We start from the raw sequence: 23835 nt of genomic DNA, 5'->3' as shown, positions 1-23835 counted from the left end.
TATAATTTTATTTGCTATGTCAAGAGCTGCACTGCAGTTAGGAAAAGCTGCAAAGTAGAAGAAATTATTTGAAATGTGGTGATGATACTTTGACATATGGATGTACATCATTGTCTAAAATTGTTCTGATGCCTGATGATTGGATGAAGCAGTCTGCAAATGAAGGAGTATTTTTGTAATCACTGTTCAGAGTTACTTCAGGGATCTGACAAACCTCGGATCCCTGGTTGCACATATGGAAGAGTCAAATCACATCCTTTGAAACATTAATGAATGGCTGCATTATGTTAGGTCTGTGAATAAGTGTGAAAACAAAACTTGAAAGCTTCCTAGTTTAGGGACTCAACAAGTAGTAGCAGTTGAAACTAGTTACTCTGATATTCAGCAGTTTTCAAAGAATACATCTATAGTAATTTTTCCATGGAAAATACAACGTGACCTCCAGAATGGTTCGATACGAGTTTGTACTACAGGAAGCACAGAAGAGATGTGTGAGACAATCAGCACCTATATGGATTACATCCTATCTAGTTCCCTCCATCAAAAACATGGAAAGAAGCTCTCAACTGAAGCAACATAAATCAATGCAAGGACTACTCATGAAAAATTCCTACTTTCTGTCATATTTATTTGCATTGGAAGTGGAAGAAGCTCCAAATTTCAAATCAATTTTTTAATCTTCTATTTTAAAAACAAACAAACAAACAAAAAATCATCCAGTTCCCCACCCCTTGGGCAGTGTAATGGGGAGGAATATATGATGTTAGTATGTCAGCTATGGTTCTGAAGCTGGTCTTGCGCTGCAGCTCTGTCCAGCAAATACAGAAAGACTTGTCTTTCAAACCCTGAAGGCTTTTTGCTGTAAATTGCTTGGTGACTAATAAACCAGCAGCTCCACAAGCTTCTGGCTACTTGCAGTTGTGCACCATTTCAGTTTGTGTTTAGCACTGAAACTGTATGCCTTGTATCTGCTTTGGAGGAAAAACAATTAGAGTATGCAAAACCAATATTTGATGTCACTGCCTTTGGTAGCATTTTTATGAATAGATTTTACTCATGGGTAGATTCTCTCAGTCTGCTGTTTTTTTACCACAATTTTAATACGTAAAACAATCAAATGGGTTGTGAAAATGCTCTTGCATATACTTGTTTTTAATCAGTGTCATATTAGATGATTACAACTATCCTTATGAAATATAATGGTAATTTTAATAATATACAACCTATCTTTTACTGTTATTTCAGCTTTTTCTCTTAATACAGTTACACTTAATGCTTCTGTTGCAATTTTTTTGGTGTTGCATCTTTTTTTGTAATTACTGCGCTCTCATAGATGTGCTTTAATTATTTATCAGGAAATACCTCCCTATGAAACAAAAGGAGTGATGAGAGCCAGCTTTTCTTCAAGAGAAGCAGATAATCATACAGCCTTCATTAGAATAAAAACAAATGCCTCAGACAACACAGAATTTATCATTCTCCCTGTTGAAGTAGAAGTTACAACAGGTTTGTAGAAAAGTGATTGTTTTTTTGCTGTGTATTTTGGGGTTTTTTTAAGTTATTCAGCTTAATTAACTTCTAGTGTAATAAGAAAATGGTAACTTTTTTTTTTTTTTTTTTTTCCTTAAAGCACCAGGAATCTACTCATCAACAGAAATGCTAGATTTTGGTACACTACGAACACAAGGTAAATTGTACTTCAGGTCTCAAAGTATTTGTGAGGGGTAGTGTGGAGAGGGGAGAGCCCAGTTATCTTTGTACTAGTCAGGGTTGCTTGTGGAATGATGCTTTTTAAAAGCCAGAGTTTCAAAAGCAGGATAATAATGTATTGCAAGAGTGCATATATGTATTCACCTGCAAGTGTACTTGAGATGTGTGCGAGCAAACAGTAGTTTGCACATCCAGTCACAAGTCTAGTAATAACACTGGTCTTATACAGTTGCACCTGGCTTAGGCTGAAAGCCACTGTCCGTTTACTTAACTTGTGACCTTGTTTTGAAAGGTTGCTTTACCTCTGCATAAGTTCTAATAATTTCCAGGCACTGGAATTAATAAAAAGTATGCAAACTTAAATTTGTTATTTATGATAAGATCTTTTTCTTTAAGTGCCACATACCCACTTGTGCCCAAATTTGACATTTTAAATTAATAATGTTTAGTGAAATTTAAAAAAAAAAAAATCATATGGCAGAAAGTAGTAAAACTGAAGGTATCTTTTATAACTGTAGAAGAGACTCATTACTGAAGAATAAACAGTTATATATCTTCTTTCAACTAAAAAAAGTTAGCTTCCAAAGTACTTTTCCTTGCAACTTACTTAACATGTAAAAATTTCAAAATAAGACCAGTTTCTACTGAAAATTGGTGCATCTGGCACAATCATTCATTGGAATATTTTTAGCCTGTTCATTGCTTATTGTGTTAGAAATACAGGTGGTTAGCTGAAGCATGTAATACCGACTAATACATGAAAATGCAGTCAAGTGCGTCAGATTTTTGGAACTAGCTGTGCTGTCACATTAGTCTAACTTTTTAACACTGGACAACAGTGGATTTGTATGAGAAACCAGCTAGTGCAGATGACTTTGTATAAGGTTCTTATGTTAAAATAGCCTAATAGCCAGGTGTGTTTTTTGTTCTTTAACAGATCTGCCAAAAATTTTAAATCTGCATTTATTAAATTCAGGAACAAAAGATGTGCCAATTACAGTAAGTTTTATTTCCTTTCAATTTGAAACTTTCTACTTGGATTTACTTTCTCTCATAAAAATTGATCATTCACAGGTTCACCATGTAGTGCTCAGAATTAGAAGCTAGGTGATGTGTGACTGAAAACGTAAGACAAACAATCTCTATGCATGTTAAGATTAATGCACTTCGAAGCCTTCTTTTAACGGTTGTTCCAGCATTTGTAGGCTGTGCCTTCAATATCTGAGCCTGTGAGAGCTTTTATACTCGGGAACAGTAACGCCTGTACAGTGAACGAGAGATTAATGCAGGGTCTGTGGGATTCTTTGTCCTCATCACATACTCCATGAGAGCGTGTAAAGTGGTTGCCCAACATAATCTTTTAAGATGAGCAGAGTAGCTTTCAAGAGCAGACTGTAAAATGACCCTTGTTTACTTGAGGTTATCTTCTTTGTAGCTTGAAATAAGAAAAAAGCCTGCAAATACTCCAGAGCTCTTTCCAGTGAGATCACTGCAGCTGCATGCAAAGTGCAGCCAGCTTCAGAATTCTAGGTTTTGAATTTTCTACTTTCTATTTTTATTACAGAATTTTGGCTCTAGTCTGGTAGTCCGCCTTTGTTCATTCATACCTTTTTCCTGTGTAATTTTTCTCACTACCCACTATTTTTCTCACTTCTTCCTTCTCCCCTTCCTGTCTTCCTTGTTTTACAGACTTAGTTGTATAGTTAGCTATACCTTGTCCCAGTGCACTTCAAAAATTGTTGAAGTGTTGGAAAGAAACCAGAGGAGCCAGAAGAATGACCAAAGGATTGGCAGAGGTTTCTTACTGAGCTTTGGAGAGCAGTTACGTGGTTTTAAAGCTTATAGCTGTAACTGTAGGGAATAGTATTTTAATAATAGAGGTCTAAAAAAAATTAAGATACTGGAAACAGAGGTTAAGTCAATTTAAACTAGAAACAGGACACATTTTTAGTGACAAGGATAACTTTACACTGGGATAATAGTCCATTGTAATGCTTGCTAAGTTTTTGTTCACTAATAATTTTCAAGTGGAGAGAAACTAGCATTATAATGCAAACAGAATTTAATTCATCAAAGTCCTGATGCTTATTGCATTAATGAGGTCAGTTGATCCTATAAGGTCTCTCGGGGTCTTGTAGTTATGAACTGGCTTCCATGGAGGGTTTTTCTTCAAAAAAAAAAAAAAAAAAAAAAAAAAAAAGAGACCTGTATATAATGATTACAATTGGAGGGTTGGTAAATTTATTAAAGTATTCTCCATCTGCCTTAGATCATGTCCATCATCTTAGATTTGCCAGGGTTTTGGTGTCGGGACAGTTTTTTGTGATTTCCCGCCCTCCCCCCCGCCCCCCATTTAAAGTGTATAATATACTTCCTGAGTACAATGCAAATAAGCATATATTCAGACCATCGGTACCACTTATAATATCTGATAATGTATCTAATTCATACTCCTCCATTAAAAAAAAAACCCAACCCATTTATTTTTTTAAGTTATGGCCTTTGAACTGTAGACTGTAAACCGTGGACTGTGGTATAATGGAAGGCTATAGCTTGATAACCTTTGCACATGTCATGACAGAACTTTTCCAGATGTGTTATTCTTTTACAGTGTATCAGAGCAGTAAATATGGTCTTCTTAAAGCTTTTAGGACTCACTTTTGCAATTATAAAGCTACCACATAGGTCCAGATATGATGCATTTTTCAGTGTTTCACATATGGCACATCAATTCAATTGTTCTTCTCATTAAGTCACAGCTTTGTTGTGAAGTTTGTAACCTTTGTAGCAGTTGAAGCACTGTGTGAATTTCTGCTGCTGTGCCAATCAAGGAATTCCAGAGTGTGATAAGCAAGAGTAAAGAATTTTTTGGAAGCAAGCTGGTGAATAACTTACTTCTAGGAAAGCTTGAGAAACGGACTTCTGACCCTTTTGAGCTAGGGTTTAAAAGCAATGAGACAGAGCTCTGCCAAATTTCATCTTAATGTCAGGAGAAAAGGCCAAGGCTATATTTAGTATTTATTTAAGCTGGGTGCCAGAGGAACTACGTATCTTCAGGTCATCTGTGTATGAGAGACAGCCAATACCGCTACCAGAGTTGTACTTGTTCTGCCTTCAAGCGCTTAGTTATACTGTGGTCCAACAAATCGGTTGAGGACAATATGAGCAATTCACTTCACTTTCTTTTTTGAGTTCTAAAACTCTTCATAAAAACTTCCCTAATTAAATTTTGTAGGGTTTTCTCCATTATTATCATGTTTATTTCATGACTGGATGAACTGTTGTCATGCTGTAATATTTATTTAGTAAAATTGCTGTCAAAAATCTAGTAAATGTAGATTTTTGAACACTTTTTTACGCCTTATCCAGAATTAAAAATTTTGTGTTTCCTTAAGGCAGTTTAAGCCCGTTTGATTGCTAAAAGCGAAGGCTCACTTTAGAATTTGAGTTCCTGATCACGTTTGATGCATAAAGAACAGTGAACTTCAGGAAAGCCATATATTGAAGCTGAGTTCTATTAGTTTGAAAATAAGTGTATGAAGAGGTATTTACTTACTTCTGTCACAATTCATGTACTTTACAGTAGTTTTTTTTCACTTTTTCATCTTACCAACCTGCAAGAAGTAGTTTGCTTCTGTGTTATGTTTTCGTTCTGTGCATTCGAGAGCATGATTCTCAAAGTTATCAGGGGAAAGCTACGTTATGGGATGAAAATCTAGTAGTAGTTTATTCCACAGCCGTTCTGGATGGTGCTTTATGGTGAAAGTGCACTTTGATTAGTTAGGTGTGTCCCTTTTTAAACTGAAGGCCACGTTATTACCGGCAAAATAATTGTGTCCGTAAAAGCCAATAAAACAGTGCAGAGGTGGTTCTGGCATAAATGGAGCCAGCCTTGTCTGCTGCCTCTAGCCGCAGGGCTTTTTCCTCCTGCGCTGGGCTAGCTGTGTTCTCACCGCCTAAAGCAGCACTCTGCAGCCTGCGCAGTCTTCGGACAGTGTGCTGGGCGGGCACGACAAAACTCTGTTCAGGAGCCTGCTGACAGGTAAACCGTGTGGATGAGTACGTGCCAGCGTTTCAACCCAAACTCTTCTCCTCTTTAGTCTATTAGAATAGGTGTAGTCTAAGCATCCTCAAATGTTCCAAGCCTTTCCTAAGAACTGCTGCAGTAGAGTAAAGCTTTCTCCCCCCTCTGTTCTCTAGAACATTTACGATCCTCATTTTCTGCTGTCACGCTAAATACTGAATGTACCTTTGTAGAGCAGGGTCAGGAATCCTGACGGGGCACTCCACGGGAGAGCTGTGTGCTACCGAAGCACGTCTGGTTTAAATTCTTCTTCCCCGCAGAAGTTGCTGCTGGGAGATTTTCTGAGAAAATGGGTGGTATTAGATTCTTGGTGGAACTTGTTTTACACTTGTTCTCATGACCGCTCCATATCTGAGGATTCTTAAGGCACATCTCAGGACAAGTTTTGCTTGGGCTTTATTTGAAATAGGTTAAAATTTGAGGAAGGTGAAGTTGAAAGACTTCGTAAGGATGTTTGTTTCTCCTTTAGTTGTTTTATTTCTTTATTTCCTTTTAAAGCGTATAATCAAGCAACAGAGGAGAAATGTGCATGATGTAGCAAAGAAAAAATTTCAACAAAATAGTGTAAATTCCTTTCTTAACTAAATTCACTAGCTGTAGATATTTTGAGTAAATACATCTAGGTTTGTTACACATACAGGTTTGAGATGCACCTCTGAAACCTGCCACTTTCCCGGCAACAGACTGTCCTTTTGAATATTTCTGATTTGATTTGCTAAATGAAGTTAGCATGATTTGAAACTTCAATAATTAAAAACAAGCCTTTTGCATGAAAATAACTACTAGAAATATGAACTATGCAAAAGCTGTGAACTTGATTACAGTTTTGGTTTAGTCTGCTTTAAGAGGTGTTTTTAAAGACACCTCAAGATAGTTTTGTAGTATGGATTTTATTAGAAGAAAATTGTGATAGTTATGAATTGACTCATGAAGAGAAACGGCAAATATCTGCACCACATGTATGCCAATGGTTGACAAAGGTCAGCACTATAAATCCAAAATACGAAATTTCTAGTTGAGTTAACAGGGATTATTCATTAGCTGCAGAGCAGTGCTGCTTGCTTCATCTAAGGATCCTGTGGTCTGTGGAATTTAGTTGTGTATGTACGAGTTTATGGCTTTAATTAACAGTCAAGGACAGCTCAGCTTGGAAGAACTGTAATTGATTTGTACCACTAGCTGTCTGTCTTGCTCCTTTCTGACCAAGAGAGGCTCAGCTGCCTATGAAGCAGGTGCTAAACCTCTGCAGCCTCGCATAAGGTAAACCAGCACTCGCTTCAGTTCCCCTAATACAGCATCCTGTAATTTGCAGGAGCTTCACAGCTGCTACGTGAGCAGCTGAGCTATTCTTACAGCAGGAGGAGACAGCTGGGGAGGAGGAATCGTGGCAGCCATCCCAATTTTAAGCAAATCAAGAGTAAGAGCATTTAAATGCTCCATGCCCAGTTTCTCTCTATGCAATCTACAATAAAGAGTTTGCTGTCAGTCTTTACAGAGTCTTCAGGTGTTGGCATGGAGTCCGTAATCCTGCTGCGTGGCAATGAGTATCTCTGCAGATCAGCTCTGACTAATAACGGACACGATTGCTATTCCAGTAATGCCCAATTTACCTTTTAGTTTAAAACCATAATCCTCAGATACAAAAGGTGATCTTGTAAAATGTTGGCATAGAATGAGTGTCACCTCAGTTTTACAAAACCATTCTCTATACAGTTTGTTGGGGATTTTTGTTGTTTCTGTTTGATTTGGGGTTTTTGTTTTGTTTTGTTCTTGTTTTATTTTTCCCTTGTGGCAGCTCTTCAGACTTAGCGTGGGATAAGAGACAAGGTAGATGACTGTATCATCACCAGTAATTACACAAATCAGTTAATAGCTTTGTTGATGAGTGCACCAGAAACAAATAGTCTAGCTATTGTAACCCAGCAGCATTAAGAATAAAAAACAAATCCTAATTTACATAAAGCTTGTTTTCTGTTTTATTACTATGTTTCTGGCCATACTGTCACTTCATCCAACATTTCCAAGGAGAATTCTCTGTTGCCCACTTTCCTGCATACTGACTGAGTAATTTCCAGGACCTGAAAAAAATTCCAAAGCTGCTTTGTTATGGGAAAGACAGACCTCTAAGAACTCAGCCAAAACTAGTTGCAGTTGTATCACTTTGAAGGATACGTGAAAGCTGCACAGTGTGTTAACAATGATAAATTTACAGGTGCTTCATATTTTGATTGTTTGCAGAGTGTTAGACCTACACCACAGAATGAAGCTATAACAGTACATTTCAAGCCAGTTACGTTAAAAGCCTCTGAAAGTAAATATACCAAAGTTGCAAGTATTAGCTTTGATGGTAAGTACTGCTCCTGTCTTAGAACTTACCAAGTGCTTCTTAAAACTTGCTGAAACATCATGAATTATTTTCACTCTCTTAACAAAATGTTACTTGTAAATTTGAGAAGGAAATGGAGTTTTCCTACCTGGGAAAGGCTTGTAGTTCTTCTGACTTCAGTTATTTCTGAAGGGATTGTCTGTGATCATAATCAGCATCAACATAGACTGGTAAATAGTGGTGAGAAGAGAAGGAATTCTCAATTCTTCTATTAAACATAAGCAGTATTCTTATGTTAAAACACTGATTATTTAAAATGTATTGTTAGTCTAAATAGGCATTTGCTTTTGAGAAATCCTAACAAACGAGGATGTGTTCCTTGCAGTCATGTATATTAGAGGAGAGTATATCCCTTGGGTTGCTCTTTGATCCTTCCAAAGTTTAAAAAATAATCCAAAATATTATTTCTAAAAAAATTACGTTTTATGTTGGAATGTCTGTGGAAACAGGGCTCTGTAATGCTTTTGAGAGCCTTACTGTGAAAGTTGGCTTATTTTATTTTGCTATATTGAATTCATATTAAAGAAAAAGGGAGGTGAAAGTGGAAAACGCTTTTACTGGTACCTTTCCTACAAAGATATGTTGTGTTTGCTGATACTGACTTTCGTTTATATCTTTATGAAAGAAGTGTTGGGTCATTTTCCTCCTGCAGAGTGTGACTGTAAATATGCTGACATCTGGTAGAAAAGCACCTCCATTTTTATAGAGATTTTAATCACCTGTTGGAATGCTGTTGACCGACTCATACATTACTGCTTTAGGCTACTAGTTGGTATTGTAAGTCTTTCTACCTGGATTGCTTAAAAGTGGAAGTTTATAGATGCAATGTTTTTTATTTCAGGTAGACATAATTTTAGGAGTTGTACAGTTAGAGAGCAGAGGATTGATTTTTAGTACTGTTATTTATTGTTTAGCACTTTAGAAATTCAATAGCTTATGGTTTGTAAGATGAGCGAAGTATGTTTTTGCCTATAAATAAATAGGTGAACTCTGTCAGCCTGAGGTGGTAGTATGGTCAGTTTTTGAAGCTGGAGGGAATTGTATATGAGGACCTACTGACTAATGTACGGTAGACCGTGGAAGGAATGGTAGTTGGGGAAAAATATCGGTCAAGCCGCTCAATGTGTTCTAGGGGTTGACTTGGTGGATTCTTTACAGAGGAGCAGCCAGCCCAAACTATTTGTTGTTTCAGCTGTCCTAATATATGCAGGGGCTCTAGGGGCTGATGGTTTCTCCTAACGAGTATTTGAATCCCTCGACTTTTCTGGCAATATTGCTGCCAGGCTAATGGTGCTTGTCCTGTGTTCTTGGAGCAGGCATATGAGTGTCATTCTCAGTGCTTGTGTAGTTTGGGTTCTTACATGGGGTCTGTTTCTATTTCTGTAAAGTTTAGCATGTCTTTGATTTCTTCATTATTAAAACGTTGCTGTGTTCCTGGCCTAAAGTCCTGCTCAACCGATGGTTCTAAGTGAGGAGCCCTGCCATCTCAAGTTTCTGTTCTGCTAGTGGAGGGGCAGGTGTATTCCATACTTCTCAGATAGGAATTTAGCTCACCTGGGACCTGAGTTGTCCTCTGGACACGTCCAAGTTACTTATTGGACAGGAGCAGCCAGACTTCCCTGTCGTAGATAGCTGACCTGCCTCAGTTAGCAAGCCTAACTGGTATTAAGGGGGAGGAATTCAGAACTCGGATCTCTTACTTCCTAGACTTATTCCATGCCAATTGCTTACTGAAATTTCCTTAAGATCCATTTTTCTCTTCTGTGATACTTCATTTCTGGGCTAGCTCTGTGCTTTTATTCTTCCACTCTTGCTAGTGTAACCTAATGGATCTTTTTTCATTTGCTTTAACAAACTTATATTCTTGTGTGTACAGCATCAAAAGCAAAAAAAGCATCACAGTCTTCTGGGAAAATAACTGTTAAAGCAAAAGAGAAGAGCTACTCCAAACTTGAAATACCGTATCAAGCAGAAGTGTTGGATGGGTAAGCTTACAGTAATTAAACATAGTTCAAAAACTAAATGCTATAAATTAGCTGATGTAGCAGGGAATTGGGCCTTTTGGGGGGAGAGGGGAAATAAAGAACTGATACCTAAGTTTTCTGAATCTGGAGCTCGTTTAGAACTACAATTACTTGTTTGAATTTTTCTGGTTTTACGCTAATAGATGTAGTAGTCTTAGTAATGCATAAGCTAGCTTCAGGGCTGGGCTTCAGAGTGACCTTAGTGAGTTGTTCGGCAGCGCAGTTGAAGGCTGCAGATGAGACACTTTAAGAATGCAGTATTGGAAATTTTTCCAGTTCTGCATTTGCAGTTCTATCACTATATGAAGTAAGGATAGAGAAAATATTTTTGGTTTTGAGCAAAATTTTGGAAGAACTGTCATCTCATCCTTATTTTTCATTACTTATTTACAAAGTACGGCTAAGTTGGCTTGGAGAGTATTGTTGAGATGAGATGCTACTTTATCAACAGAGCTGACAGCGTATTTTAAAGGCAAACTAAACCTTACCTGTCAGAACTTTTGTTACAGACACCTGGTTTCATTAATAAGGAGTATGCACGATTTGCAAACTATCTTAATACTTCAACACTTCTTTTTAGTCCTCCTAATACGCTGATTCACATATTTTCTTCTCGCTTCAATTACTTAATTATCAATGTCCCTGTAGTGCTAATAATATAGTTTCATTATGCAGTGGGGTATATACCTTTTTTGCTGTTGGATTGAATGAATTCTGGTCTTTCGTGTAAGAAAAACACTTTGTGTTTGAGGAAAGTATTTCTCTCATACTGTTTTCTTTTACTAGATATTTAGGATTTGATCATGCTGCCACACTCTTTCACATCCGTGACAGTGCTGCTGATTCTGTGGAAAGACTGATCTATCTCACAAACACATTCAGTTTTGCAGTCCTTATACACGACGTTGTGTTACCAGAAGAAGCAAAACCAATGTTCAAAGTAAGCTGAATTTCAGGGAACATTTTTGCCTAATAGTAAATGTTTAAGTGTTCTGCACTTTGTTAAATTGTAACATCAATCTTCATTGTTCACTGATCTAGGTCCAGAACTTCAGTAAACCAGTCTTAATTCCACCCAATGAATCCAGATATATTTTTACACTTCATTTTATGCCTTCCACATCATCTGTTCATATAGATAATAATATTTTACTTATCACCAATGCGTCTAAATTTCACCTACCTGTCCGAGCATACACAGGATTTTTAGATGTAAGTATTTCCCTTTTTTCAGCTACTTTAGTCTAATTAGAGGCAGACTTCATAGGACTGGTTTTAATTCTTTATTATACTTCTATGGGAGGATGACTTCTGTAATTTCAGAATTATTTTACCAGTTCTTTCCTTAAACAGCTTCGGTTACTGATGAAATTTTGTTCCCTTTAGTTTTACACAGAAAATGTATCAAATTGAGATTGTCACGGTACTGCTGGATTAGACTTATTAATGCATGAGTTAACGAGCTTAGAGTCTGAGCACATTTTATATTTAATTTATGTTAAAATACCCTTATGAATCTTTCTAGTACTTTGTACTGCCTCCCAAAACTGAGGAACGATTTATAGATTTTGGTATATTGAGTGCAACAGAAGCTACCAGCATTTTATTTGCAGTCATCAACAGCAATCCAATAGAGGTAAGGATGGATTTATATTTAGCTTGCCTTTTAAAAAAATTTACGTCAATGTTGTTACTGAAAACTACCTTTTGTTCTTTTTAAGCTGGCTATAAAAAGTTGGCATATTATAGGAGATGGTTTGGCCATAGAACTTCTAACAACTGAAAAGGGAAACAGAACAAGGATAATTGCAAACCACCATGAACTACAAAATGCCAGTGCATCCGATCAGTCTTCAGTAAGTAATCCTTTGAATCCATCGCTTAAAGCTAGATTTAGGAGGAGGAAAAGAGACACAAATCTGTACAGCTTCTTGCAGTTTAATTTTAGCAGGGGGGAGGGAGGATAAGAACTTTTTCATTTTTTTGTCTGAATTTGAGTATGATTAAGCATGTAGAATTTTAAAAAAATATGTTAAGAAGCAATATTATGTTCAGATTCGTTAGATTTTGAAAGGGGAAACTCCAGGAACTGTAATCTCAATGCCTTCAGATGATGCGCATCATTTATTTGGGAAGAGTGGAATTTGTCACCTCAAAGAATAGAAAATTTTTATGTTAGTAACTTATGTGTTTGAATTTTTCTTTTTACCGCTGACATTTAATGGATTTCGATTCCGTTTAAAGAAATAAGAGGATGTATGGTACATTTTCAGTGACATTTCTTTCCATTGAATGGAATACAACGGATAACTTTTTCTACCATTTACAGGTGATCCTAGCATCGGGTTACTATGCTGTGTTTAGAGTAAAACTAATAGCGAAAGAACTTGAAGGAATTCATGATGGAGCTGTACAAATCACTACGGATTATGAGGTATATTTATTCTGTATTCATGGGTGTTGCCCACATGGTTGGCTCAATTTTTAAGCATGAAGTTTTAAGAAATGTACTAGTGGACAGATTGCAATACAGGGAGAAGCTGAGGTTGGAAGGGACCTCTGGAGGCCGCGTTATCTCTACATTTAACCCTGCATCAAATGACAGTAATGCTACTACTTACGCTCTGTCTTCTCTGAAGGAATGAAGAAAGGCTTCCATTATGATTTTCATCTGGCTTTTAGAAATGTCCATTTAAATCTGGCATAATGCTTTGAGGTGTGGTTTCCTCAGTGATTTGAAATCCTGAAAGATCAATGTATGGATCTTTTGGCATAACATATGCTGACAAATGTGCTTTTTGGTACCTTATAAGTTACTGAAATTGAGCTATGGTTTCAGAGGTTTTTTTATCAAAACCCAGTGTAAAAGTTATTTTGGAGAAATTGCAGTTTGCTGACAGTTGATGAAATGGAGTTCTTACACTAAGATTAGTAAGGGAGATAACAGTTAGTTAATTTTCAACTTCATATGCCTTTCCTGTTAACAGTTTATAGAAGAGAGAGATTTAATACATAATGGAATCTGTATTTAATATATTTGGGTGATATATGTAGAAAAAACCCAAATATGATACACTGTGCTTATGAAGTTAGGAAATTATAGAGCTTATTGTGTGGTTCTGATGAAGCTACAGAAAATGGGAAATTCCTGATTTCTGACAGTTATTTGAGATTTTAAGCTATTTTTAATATATCCGTGCATGTATGTGAGTCTTCAGTTACAGAATCTGAAGTGCTTTACCTTCTTGCTTGTTTTTACAAGTTATTCTACTTGTATTGGTGTCTTTAATAATACACAGAAAGGATGTCATTGCTATCCTTTCCACACCCTTTTCTCTAAGTCTATGTCTACCTCAGGGTCTTACCATGACTTCTAATGTTGTTTTGACAAGTTCAGTCTATCTTTTTCCTTCGTACTCATTTACTTTAAAGATGTTATCCTCCTGTTTTCCAACAAAGTAAGCTCCATTCAAGTGAGACCTATATAATGCCCCATTGGAGAGCTTATATTTTAATTGTGCTTTTGTGTTCCGTGTAGAATGGTGCTAAGTATGACTGAGCAAAGGAGTGTTCCTGACAATATGGAGTGACTGTTCCGAATATGATGATGTGTCAAAATCTTAATTAATGTCTCCATGTTTTAAATGTGTATATAAACCTAGACTACATTAATTGTAAAATTTCAAGGTTTTGTTATTCTATGCAATTTAAAAGTGGAAGAGACATTTAAAGGCTGAAATTAAATTTAAGTTTTCTTCCTAAAATGTTTTTGTTTTTTTTTTTTTTTCTCCCAGATTTTAACTATACCAGTGAAGGCAGTGATTGCTGTAGGATCACTGACCTGCTCCCCAAAACATGTTTTTCTTCCACCTTCTTTTCCGGTAAGAGAGTTGGGTCATAACATTAAATGTTTTCTTATTATGTTTTTTATTTATCTGTCCTTTCCAAGAGAAACCACTGTCTGGAATTGTTGCACGTCAGATTGCTGGAGAGATAGTGCTACCAAACTGTTACAATTCAGTTTATGGCGATTTTTTTGTTGTTTGGTTTGGTTTGGGTTTTTTTTCCACATGTCCCAAGCATAAATTTACCCCTCCATCTTTACTACCCACTTGAATGCGATCTTGCAGTACTGATATGATCCCAAACCTGATTCTTCGCAGCTTCATTCTAACATAGGTGTGACCACTTGGTTATTACCAATTCGTGTGTGTTAGCACCAAGAGTAAGAGAGAGATGAAATTGCACAAATACATTTTTCAAATTCCTGAAGTGTAATACCAAAGACAACAAACTCAGCTAATAAACTGACGTTTTAGTATAAAAGTCCTTGATCTCTGTGAAAGCATTCCTGCACTGTTTCCACACTGAAAGTAGACCTTCTCGAGGGTACAAGGTGGAGGACATGAACAGGAAAGCAAGAAAGCTGTGTGGGTCTGTAGCTCTCTGCAAAAGTATATCATGGCTGGTTTTATCCCTGCTCCTGCAGTAGTGTTTATTCCGTGAGTGCTAAAAGCAGGTTCTTTGCTCAGGGCCACAGGCCTAAGCAGCAAGCTATTAACCAGGTAATGCTTTCTTCTCACTTGGCACTCAGCATAACCGTAGAAGCGTGGGCAGTCAAGGCACGTTGACTTTGCAATTGGCATTTCATTGAAGTCTGAACTTTACGTGGCTTTCTGGCTGATGAGTGGAGAATGTACTATGATGGAAGAATCACAGGGAGAGAGATTGAAAAAAAAAAAAAAAAAAAAAAAAGTAGTGAAATGAGATAGAGATGGCAGTTTTCTGAAAGGATGAAACTAGCTCCATGCGCGTGGGTAGAAGTGGTTTTTGCTCCCTTGTCTGTCCTGCACAGTCTGTCTGTCATAGAGCACCGCCTGTTCTCCCCTCCTCTCCCAGTAGCTCCCTGGTCTCTCCTGCTCATCTTACAGTATGGGTTGTCTTAAACAGTAATTTTTCATTGGCACTTTACCAAGTGCTTTACCTCACATCTAGTAGATAAATGATAACTTTTTGAAAAAGTAATGCAGTAGGCCTCATTGGAGGAATGTAGGTCAGTCGGCAGGACTTGGGTAAATCATTGCTACATTTGCCCCATCATCCATTCCGTCTTCCTTCTGAGCTCCTACTTTGCAAATTGTTCTGAAGTGGTTTGCTACACTTGAGGCAAAATGGTCATGCCTGCAGTTGCAAAGATCACTTGCTATTTTTTATCTTTAGGTTCTGTGTTTGCTTTTTGACCATATGGCCTCACGGTTATATGGATATAAATTATACTACCATATTTGTAACTTCATCTATGAACTGCTACATAAGCCTTTGATAAACTAAAACAACTTAAAGGTCCATTTCCTTTTCTTTCACCAAAGATAAAGCGATTTCTGTATTCTGTACCCTAATTTATATATCCTAATTCCTGGCAAGATCATTGTCTGTCTTGAATGCGACATTAAAATATTTTGTTTCATTTTGGGCCATAAAAAAGTGATTTCTTTTCATCTCCCTTTATTTTGCTCTAACTGGAATGGCTACAGAGCTTCTCAATGTATCAGTATATGCCCAATGTCTTGATCAGCTTGATTTCTTTGTTTTGATTTGTTTGTTTCTGTTTTGTTTTGGTAGGTACTGTTTTTTTCTAGCACCTGTGTTTCTCAGTCTTTGAGTGTGACTTCCTTGCTCTCGTCATTCTTTCTCATCCCCACACTGTCTGTGATGTTTATTAGCTTCATGCTCTCTTCTAGTAATGTTTTCATATATTTATTCATTCAAGGGACCTTTGGGCTCCTGCATTTTGTTTGGGAGTATAGAATCTGATATAATTATCACCTTTGACAAGATCCTAGACTGTTTTCTGTGTTCAAGCCCCAAGCTTTTCAGAGCAGTTGGCTTCACTTACTACTTGTTGATCACTAAGCTCTTTTGATATTTGAGAACATTGACAGGAGACTTGTATTTTCTTGAATTAATTTCAAGCTAAACTTCTGATCACTGAAACCACGATACTGTTGCATCTAGTTGTTCTGTAATGCAGCCATTACTTATGGAAATAAGCCTAAAATAGCATCGGTTCTTCTTGTTTCAGGGTTTGACAGCTCCAGTGTTCAGGAGTAACTGGGTGTTACAATTTTAGTAACACTTGCTTTGCAGCTTATACCTAGGATGTAATTCTCCGGCAGCTGCCCGTTCCCGGTGCTTTCTGACTCTGCTTATAATTACAGTGTATTTGCACAGAACTCTGATTTCTGGTATTCTGTTGAAGTTTGTCAGCAGTGCACTAACAGTGTATACAGGACTTGTGTCTTACTTAAACTGACCTTAGCTGTGTTGACTTCTGCTTCATAATGACATTTTTAGCTCACAGTGCCATCTATCAACTATTCCCCGATCAAACAAAGCTCATCTTTGAGGACCTGTATGCTAAATAGCATTATTCTGTTTTTCTTGCTACTGCTGTGTAAAGCCGTCTTCCCTTATCCCCTTTTTTCATGTCTAAGCGATGTGTGAGGGTCTTAGTAAAATACTGTTCATTTGTTCTGCAGAGTTTAACAAACTTGCCCAATTGCTGGCAATCTCTTACTCATAGGATTCCATAAATGAAGCTCAGACATGCCTTCTGTTCAGTTTAACAGGACTATACTGTTTAGAGATTTATTCTTGTAGCTTCTTTCCCTCTGCAACTGCTACTATTGAGATTGTTATGTGACTATTGATGTTGTCGGTGACTATTTCCTGAGGCCACAGTCAAATTTTGAGCCTGCAAAAGTGCATCTCTCCACTTCAGTCCTTACCTTACAGAAATTTTTAAAAAGCTGAATGTATTGACTTAAGTGGAGAACATGAAAAACTCTAGTCATGTTCATTAGAAAATAGTCTTGGGTATTTAAACTTGATTGTATTCATTTATTTTATTTAAATCTGAAATCTTGTCACCGGTCCTGAGTTGCGCTTTTTTGTTTGGTTTTGTTTTTTTATTTATTATTTAGTCTATCATTTTCAGGGTTGGGTTTTGAGATAGCGTGAAAAACATGGCCACAGAATCATTGATTTACAAGTAAGAGCAGGGAGAGAACTTGAGCATTGTAATGATTCTGATATTGATAGATAATTAAACGACATGTTTTATGCTTAAAAGGTAAAATATTGTTTAGCTGAGAAGAGGAGGCAGGGTGTAAAGCTGTGAGGGAAAACCTGCACTGCTTTTATTTTAAATGTTGTAATTTCAGTGCTTGGTGTCTTAATTTCACTGGGAATGGGAAGGAGGGTTGTACCTATGTTTATAATGCCCTCCATCACCTGTAGTGTTTGTTCTGTAGAATTTCACTCTACTGTTCCTTTCAGGTCATTTCTAATTACTAGCAACTATGTACTAGATCTCTTACAAAATATCTGTTTCTCTTTTGTAATAAGAGGCTCAGAAAACTGTCTTGCCTCTGATTCTTGTTTGACGTGATTTGATTAAGCAGAACTGTTGTCCTACCTCTTCAAGACACTTAAGGTGTACTTAATTTTGAAAGAGGGATGAACTGTGTTTGGAAGCAGATGGAGGAAAGAATACAACTTCACAGAAACTGACCTTGATGTGTTATAAGTGGTATTTTTTTAAGATAGCATAGTTAAAAATTTCAGTTTCACATTTCAGCTCTGCTGTGGTCTTTGTCAGCCTACATAAATAAATACATATGCAAGGGAAAACGCATGTCCTGCACACTTTTTTCATCCTTTCTTTTCTTTAGGGGAAAGTAGTTCACCAGAGCCTGAACATTATGAACTCCTTTTCTCAGAAAGTGAAAGTACAACACATACGCTCCCTGTCGGAAGATGTAAGGTTTTATTATAAGAGGCTAAGAAGTAATAAAGAAGATTTAGAACCAGGAAAAAAGTCAAAGGTTTGCTTATGCCTTATTTCTACATGTTTACAAGTTCTCTCTTCTATACAGCATATGTTAAGCTTCTGTGGTCATCAGAAATCTTCTTTCTTCTTTGGTGATTAGGTACAGTGTGCTGTTACTTAACTGACCCGCTCTTACCTGTTTTGCAGATTGCAAATATTTATTTTGATCCTGGTTTACAATGTGGAGATCATTGTTATGTAGGATTGCCTTTTCTGTCTAAATGTAAGTAATGCTCAAATTTATAATGAAAATATTTTTAAAAAATGTTTTCCACTTAAGCAACGATTTTACATTAAGTGTTTAAAAAGCACATTATTTCTTAAAGCGGAATCTAAAGTTCAGCACAGCGTAGCAATGCAAGAAGATGCATGGGATTCTGACTGGGATTTGCATGAGAATTTATTCAAAGAATGGACAGAAATAAAAGAGAACTCAAGCCACAGGTAAGTATTTTACCCCTGTTACTTTCTCAGGCCTTAAATCACTAGATAATTCTGTGTTATGTGTGCTCTTCTACAAGGTTTCTTAATATTGCCGTGTTTTTTGAGAGGGGACCAAGCAGGAGCTACATGGGTTTCTCTGCAAAACCTTTAAAAAGAACATATTAAAAGTTAAAAAACAGTAATAATTTCTTCAAATCAGACACAACACTCAGAATTACTGTTCACCAGAGTATGTTGCAGTTGAAAAGATGGCAATAGCAAGGCAGCATCTACTCTGCAGAAATTTCTGAAAACAGATTATACTGTTTGTGCAGTGTCCAGGCTTAATCTGTTTTAAAGTAGTAACCTCAGTATCCCTCTAAGATTTCATAAGGTTTTCTATTGCTACTATTCTGAGATTATTGCATTTCAGTGAAATATCAAATTTTCGGGTATTTTTCCGTGAGACTTGCTAAATAGAAGGTGATTAATGATTGCAATTTAATATTTAGAAAAAGTCAAACTCTGTAGGCTGCTATATACCGTTTAAACATCTGCTTTCTCATACATAAAGTGATCTAATCTCCAAGAGACATAAGTTTGTATTAACAGCAAGTGCATGTGTCTTTTGTGATGATCGCGTCCAGACGACCGTTTCAAGAAGGAATGCATATTTGTAGAGAAACAAAATGACTCTGTGTATCTAAATAGAGTAACAAAAGCATACCTCCTTTATCACTTTTCACTATAATGCTGATATATTAGTAACTTCTGAACAAATTTGATCTAAAGAGAATCTTCTATTTAGCCACCCTGGTAACTTTCAAGAATGCCGTATCACCTACAGCAGGAGGACAGTAAAGGAAAATTCTGTTAAAAACTGCTTCTGAATAAGTAGCAGTTCTACCTAGATTACGCAATGCTTCAGGATTATTTAATATAATATGTAATCTAGAATATGTAATGCTTTTAGAAAGAGTTAAAATTAACCAGCTGTCCAAGGTAGCACTCGGCAAAAGAGAAACTTCCTTCTGAGTACAGAGAGGTTCTGAGTTGGGCATTTGGAGCCTCTCCAAAATACTTCTCTAGGTTTGCAGTCTAGCATTTCAGCTCTCTTGCTGACTGGAGAACTCAGGACTGTTAGTCTTGTTTCAGCTCATGATGGAGAGCTTGGAGGAGAACAGGAATCAAGTCTGTTGTGGAGGTTGGTTAATAGCAAAGAACTTCGTTCGCTGATGGAGACAGTAGCTGGCCTCAGGTGTGGCAGGTTCGGATTTGCTTTAGATGTGTCAGACGAGGTCTGGGCACATACCCCCTGTGTCCATCGCAGCTAGAGTACGTGGGCAGGTGCACTGCGTGCTGCACATGTGCAAGCACAGTGTGCCTTCTGGGTAGTGGACGTCTGCATGTTGTATTGGAGACAGCCTGTAGCAGGACTGATGGTTTTCCTTTCTACCGTTTATACTCTTGCAAATCATCAATTATATTTTGAGGTATTTTTCTTACTGATCGGAAACTCAGCTATATTCTTAAAATTTGTTTCTGCAATAGTGAGGGTGAAGCCCTTCCTAATAAAAGATAAAATTTGTGTGTCTGTCCAGAGAGCAGTGATTTAAGAGAAAGGCAAATGCTGAAACTTGTGATACATTCTATAAGTCCTACCCCATTTTCTGCTCACCTTTATCCATAAATAGGCCATAACAGAACTTGGAATGGGTAGATGTTGACAACAATACTTAGAGAATATCTTCAGAATCTTTGGGTTGGTCTCATAGAGCATGTTTTGGTGGTTTCTGCTGTGCTTTTCAATAGCACTACATACAGGCACAGCTCAATGGTTTTTTTTTATTGCATATAAATATAATGTACCGTTCTATTTCTCAAACTAATGTTGTTTTCAGGGTGCTTTTAAGCACTCTGCTTTTTACATGCTTTTCCTATTCTACTCCTGAAAAGTAAGTTTTATAACTATTTCTCCAGACTGAATGCTGTCTTTGAAGTAGACACAGATCTTCAGAAGGATGTCTGGTTGAAAATTACAGCGGAAATGGCCTGGCCGTCCATCCTTAGTTCACCACGCCACCTAAGCTTCCCTCTTACCAATACAAACAGTTCATCAGTAAGTTATTTTGTTGATAGTATCATTTTGTGGGGACTGCATTTTTAAGAACTGTTTCTCATTACATTAACCTCAATGTAAACTTTTACAAAAATTGTGTTTCTGAATAGGAAGAAGAAATTTTTCTAGAAAATCCGGCCGACGTTCCTGTGTACGTTCAGTTCCTTCCTGTAGCTCTGTATTCTAACCCATCCACCTTCGTTGATAAAATGTTAGAACGGTAAGCATTGTTTTAAAGTGGTTGTACCATTCTCGCTCGACAGCAAAATGCATTTTACAAAAAATGCATGCAGTATTTGGCAGCTGTGTTGGTAGTTGCAGTTTTGGCCACTTGTAGAATTTGAATCATTAGGCCGGTTGAGAACTGAAGCTGGGCTGATTGCCACTGAGCACACATCTGTATTTTCTGCTAAGCTAAAATGATGTTTACATTTCTTCCTTAACTTGAAGTATGGGGGGGGGGAGGGGGATTAAGGAAAATCAAATGATCCCTTCATCTGCACATTGTGTGAATCCTACCATAAGTTTTTGATTTGTGCTAAAATCCTGAACTGTGAGTATGTTGTTATCTTCCCTGATCTGGGTGGAAAAAAAGTAAAAAATATTGCATGCCTGTTTCAGGTTTAATTTGAGTAAGCCAACTAATTTCAATCTGAGGACTCTAGAGTTCCAGGTCTTCAGAAATTGTGTAAGTATTTCAGTATATGTTTAAGATTTTCAAATTTAGATATTTGAATGTTTTAGTAAGAGTTCAGTTCTACATGTCTTCAAGTTTAGGTATTAGTATGTGTGAAAAATGTGATGCTTCCACATATTTTGAGGAAATTAGGAAAAAGAGTTTTCCTTCAAATGTAACAGTTAAAATGTCACTTTTTCTGTATGTTTACCTTATAATAGGATTGCAGAAGTTACAGAAAAACTCTCGTTCTGTTACTGATACAGGATGATTTTCTTTGATGTAGCGGTTGGTAGTTCTAAAATTAGCAAGCTATTGACTTTTCCACTGCTCTGTTCTTTATTTTACATGATTTGAGTTTTGTGGAAAATTTTAAGCATATGCTTTTTCATGTAGAGCATGCCACATCATGAACACCTTTTGTCATCCAATATATAAGCCTTTTCCCCTCCATTTGCAGTTAAGTTTAGATCAGCAATTTGATGCTTGCACAGTACCTAAAGGCAAACTTAACAAAACACACTTTTTTCAGTAGTTATTCTAGTTAAGTTTGCTTTTTCCTCTTCTTTTTATTTGCTTAGCATAAACAATATTCTAAAAATGTTTTAACAATGGAACGTTTTGAGGGTAGAAAATATTACCTAATGGTTTAATGCTAATTTGGTGTTTAATATACATTTAAAGAACTTCTGAACTCTTTCTTCGGCTAGAGCATTCTGAGTCCACACGTGTACAGTTAACTCAGTTCTGTCTTGCTGTGTTCTTCTGCTTCTTAATAAACACAGATGGTTAACTAATAAGTAGGGAAATTCTTGTGTTATCAGATTTTCTGGTTAAGAAACCCAGTATATTCCATTGGGTAGTACACTTCTTTATGACAAGACCAATGTTCTATCTAAAATAGTATCATTTCTATCAAATATACGTAAAATATCCTATTTTTAAAAGTGTTACTCTGTTTCCCTCACTTTCTTAAGGTCCAGCCACTACAGAGCACTGTAGGACTTACAAAGAGCCTGGCTCGTCATTCAGTTTTAAGCCTAATATTAAAACCTGGTGAGAGAAAGTCTGTCAAAGTAAAGTTCGCTCCAGTTCTCAATAAAACTATTTCATCATTGATTATTATCAGGTATGACAGATATTTCCGAAATGTGTGAGTTTTTCTGATGTTCTTTGCTTATATGCAAGATCATACTTGTGATCAGCAGCCAGTAAGAAACTGTCACTTTTACGAGAATAATTGTAGAAACACATGTGTCTGGAGAAAGATTTAATTTCAATGTAATTGTGATACTTTTTACAGTGGTAAAACCATATTGAGTGCATACTTTCTAATATCTGTAATCCACTGTTATACTTGGAGACCTGAATTCTGAAACACATACTGCACTGTCTTGAAAGTAGGGACTGTAGTTATAGACACTATTTGCAAGTTCAGTTTTTCTACTAAAGAGCTCTGAATAAGTATTTCACTTCTGTATCGGGTGTGATACATTAATACGATGATGAAATATAAACTTCAGCTAGCTCTTCATTGGGTTTTTTATTTGTATGTTATATTGTGATTTCTTAAGCTTTTGTCTTGCAAACACTATGCTTGAGACTCCTGCTATTTACTTGCATATCGTGGGGAATTATCTGTGGAACTGCTTATATTTCTATCCTCCAGATATGGGATATAACTTCGTAGTAGAGAAGCTTGCAGGAGCAATAGACTGCATAGTCCTTTTACGAATGTTTCCCCTTTTTCTTTGTACGCAGAAATAATTTGACTGTAATAGATGCCATAATGGTACAAGGACAAGGAACAACGGAGAGCTTGAAGGTTGCAGGCAAGCCGCCCGGTGCAGGAAGTTCTTTACGCTTCAAAATCACAGAAGCGTTATTGAAAGACTGTTCAGAAAGTGAGTACTTGAGCTACTATGCTGAACAGAAAAGAGATTACATTTTACATATACAACTTGAAATGCATGGAAATATTTTTTTTCTCCTGTTAATTAGGGAAGATGAAACAAAAGCCTTTTATCCACTGGAATTCAAGGTAGAGGAGGTGAAGATCCCAGTATATTTACTGGGATAATCTGTAATTCCTAAATTTAAGTCAAATTGGATCACAGATGCAACTTTCAATATTTATATATATATATATATATATATTTTATTTCCTCTCACACCTTCAGAATCTGTATGCACATAGCCAACAGGTAGGGTATGTTTCTTGATGAAAATTAAATCCCAGCCAGATTCTACTCTGGGGTCAGAGGTGTTCCGCTCTGTGGCCCTAGGCTTGCTTCCAAGAGGGGAGCTAAGAGTACCCGTACTACCCGAGGAACTGGTAGAAGAGGTTCAGTAGTATCTGGAATTAAAATCTGCTTTGTTGCTTTGTAGATTTCCAGACATATTTGTAAGGTGCCACGTTAATTATTATCTGTGATTATTCTGCTTATTTTGAGGGATGAATAAGAAGACTTCAAGTAAACCTTAGTCATTGCCTTCTGCGTGATGTGGTCTAGGGATTTTTT

At 36.8% G+C, this 23835-nt stretch overlaps 1 protein-coding gene across 1 annotated transcript in view; it reads left to right on the top strand.

Annotated features, from left to right (window-relative positions):
* Positions 1-23835, top strand: part of TMEM131 (transmembrane protein 131) — a 99473-nt gene that overhangs the window by 53115 nt on the left and 22523 nt on the right. The window contains 19 exon segments of the mRNA XM_042788390.1: positions 1356-1506; positions 1631-1687; positions 2648-2709; positions 8033-8141; positions 10057-10165; positions 10991-11144; positions 11246-11416; positions 11730-11840; positions 11926-12060; positions 12534-12638; positions 13999-14085; positions 17938-18090; positions 18243-18318; positions 18422-18539; positions 20499-20637; positions 20748-20857; positions 21259-21325; positions 22291-22442; positions 23075-23217. Of these exon segments, the coding sequence (XP_042644324.1) occupies positions 1356-1506; positions 1631-1687; positions 2648-2709; positions 8033-8141; positions 10057-10165; positions 10991-11144; positions 11246-11416; positions 11730-11840; positions 11926-12060; positions 12534-12638; positions 13999-14085; positions 17938-18090; positions 18243-18318; positions 18422-18539; positions 20499-20637; positions 20748-20857; positions 21259-21325; positions 22291-22442; positions 23075-23217 (2209 nt within the window).

This window comes from Tyto alba, unplaced genomic scaffold (genome assembly GCF_018691265.1).
Source record: "Tyto alba isolate M040663 unplaced genomic scaffold, T.alba_DEE_v4.0 Super-Scaffold_14, whole genome shotgun sequence".
Taxonomy (NCBI): domain Eukaryota; kingdom Metazoa; phylum Chordata; class Aves; order Strigiformes; family Tytonidae; genus Tyto; species Tyto alba.
This window is presented reverse-complemented; position numbering and strand designations above follow the sequence as displayed.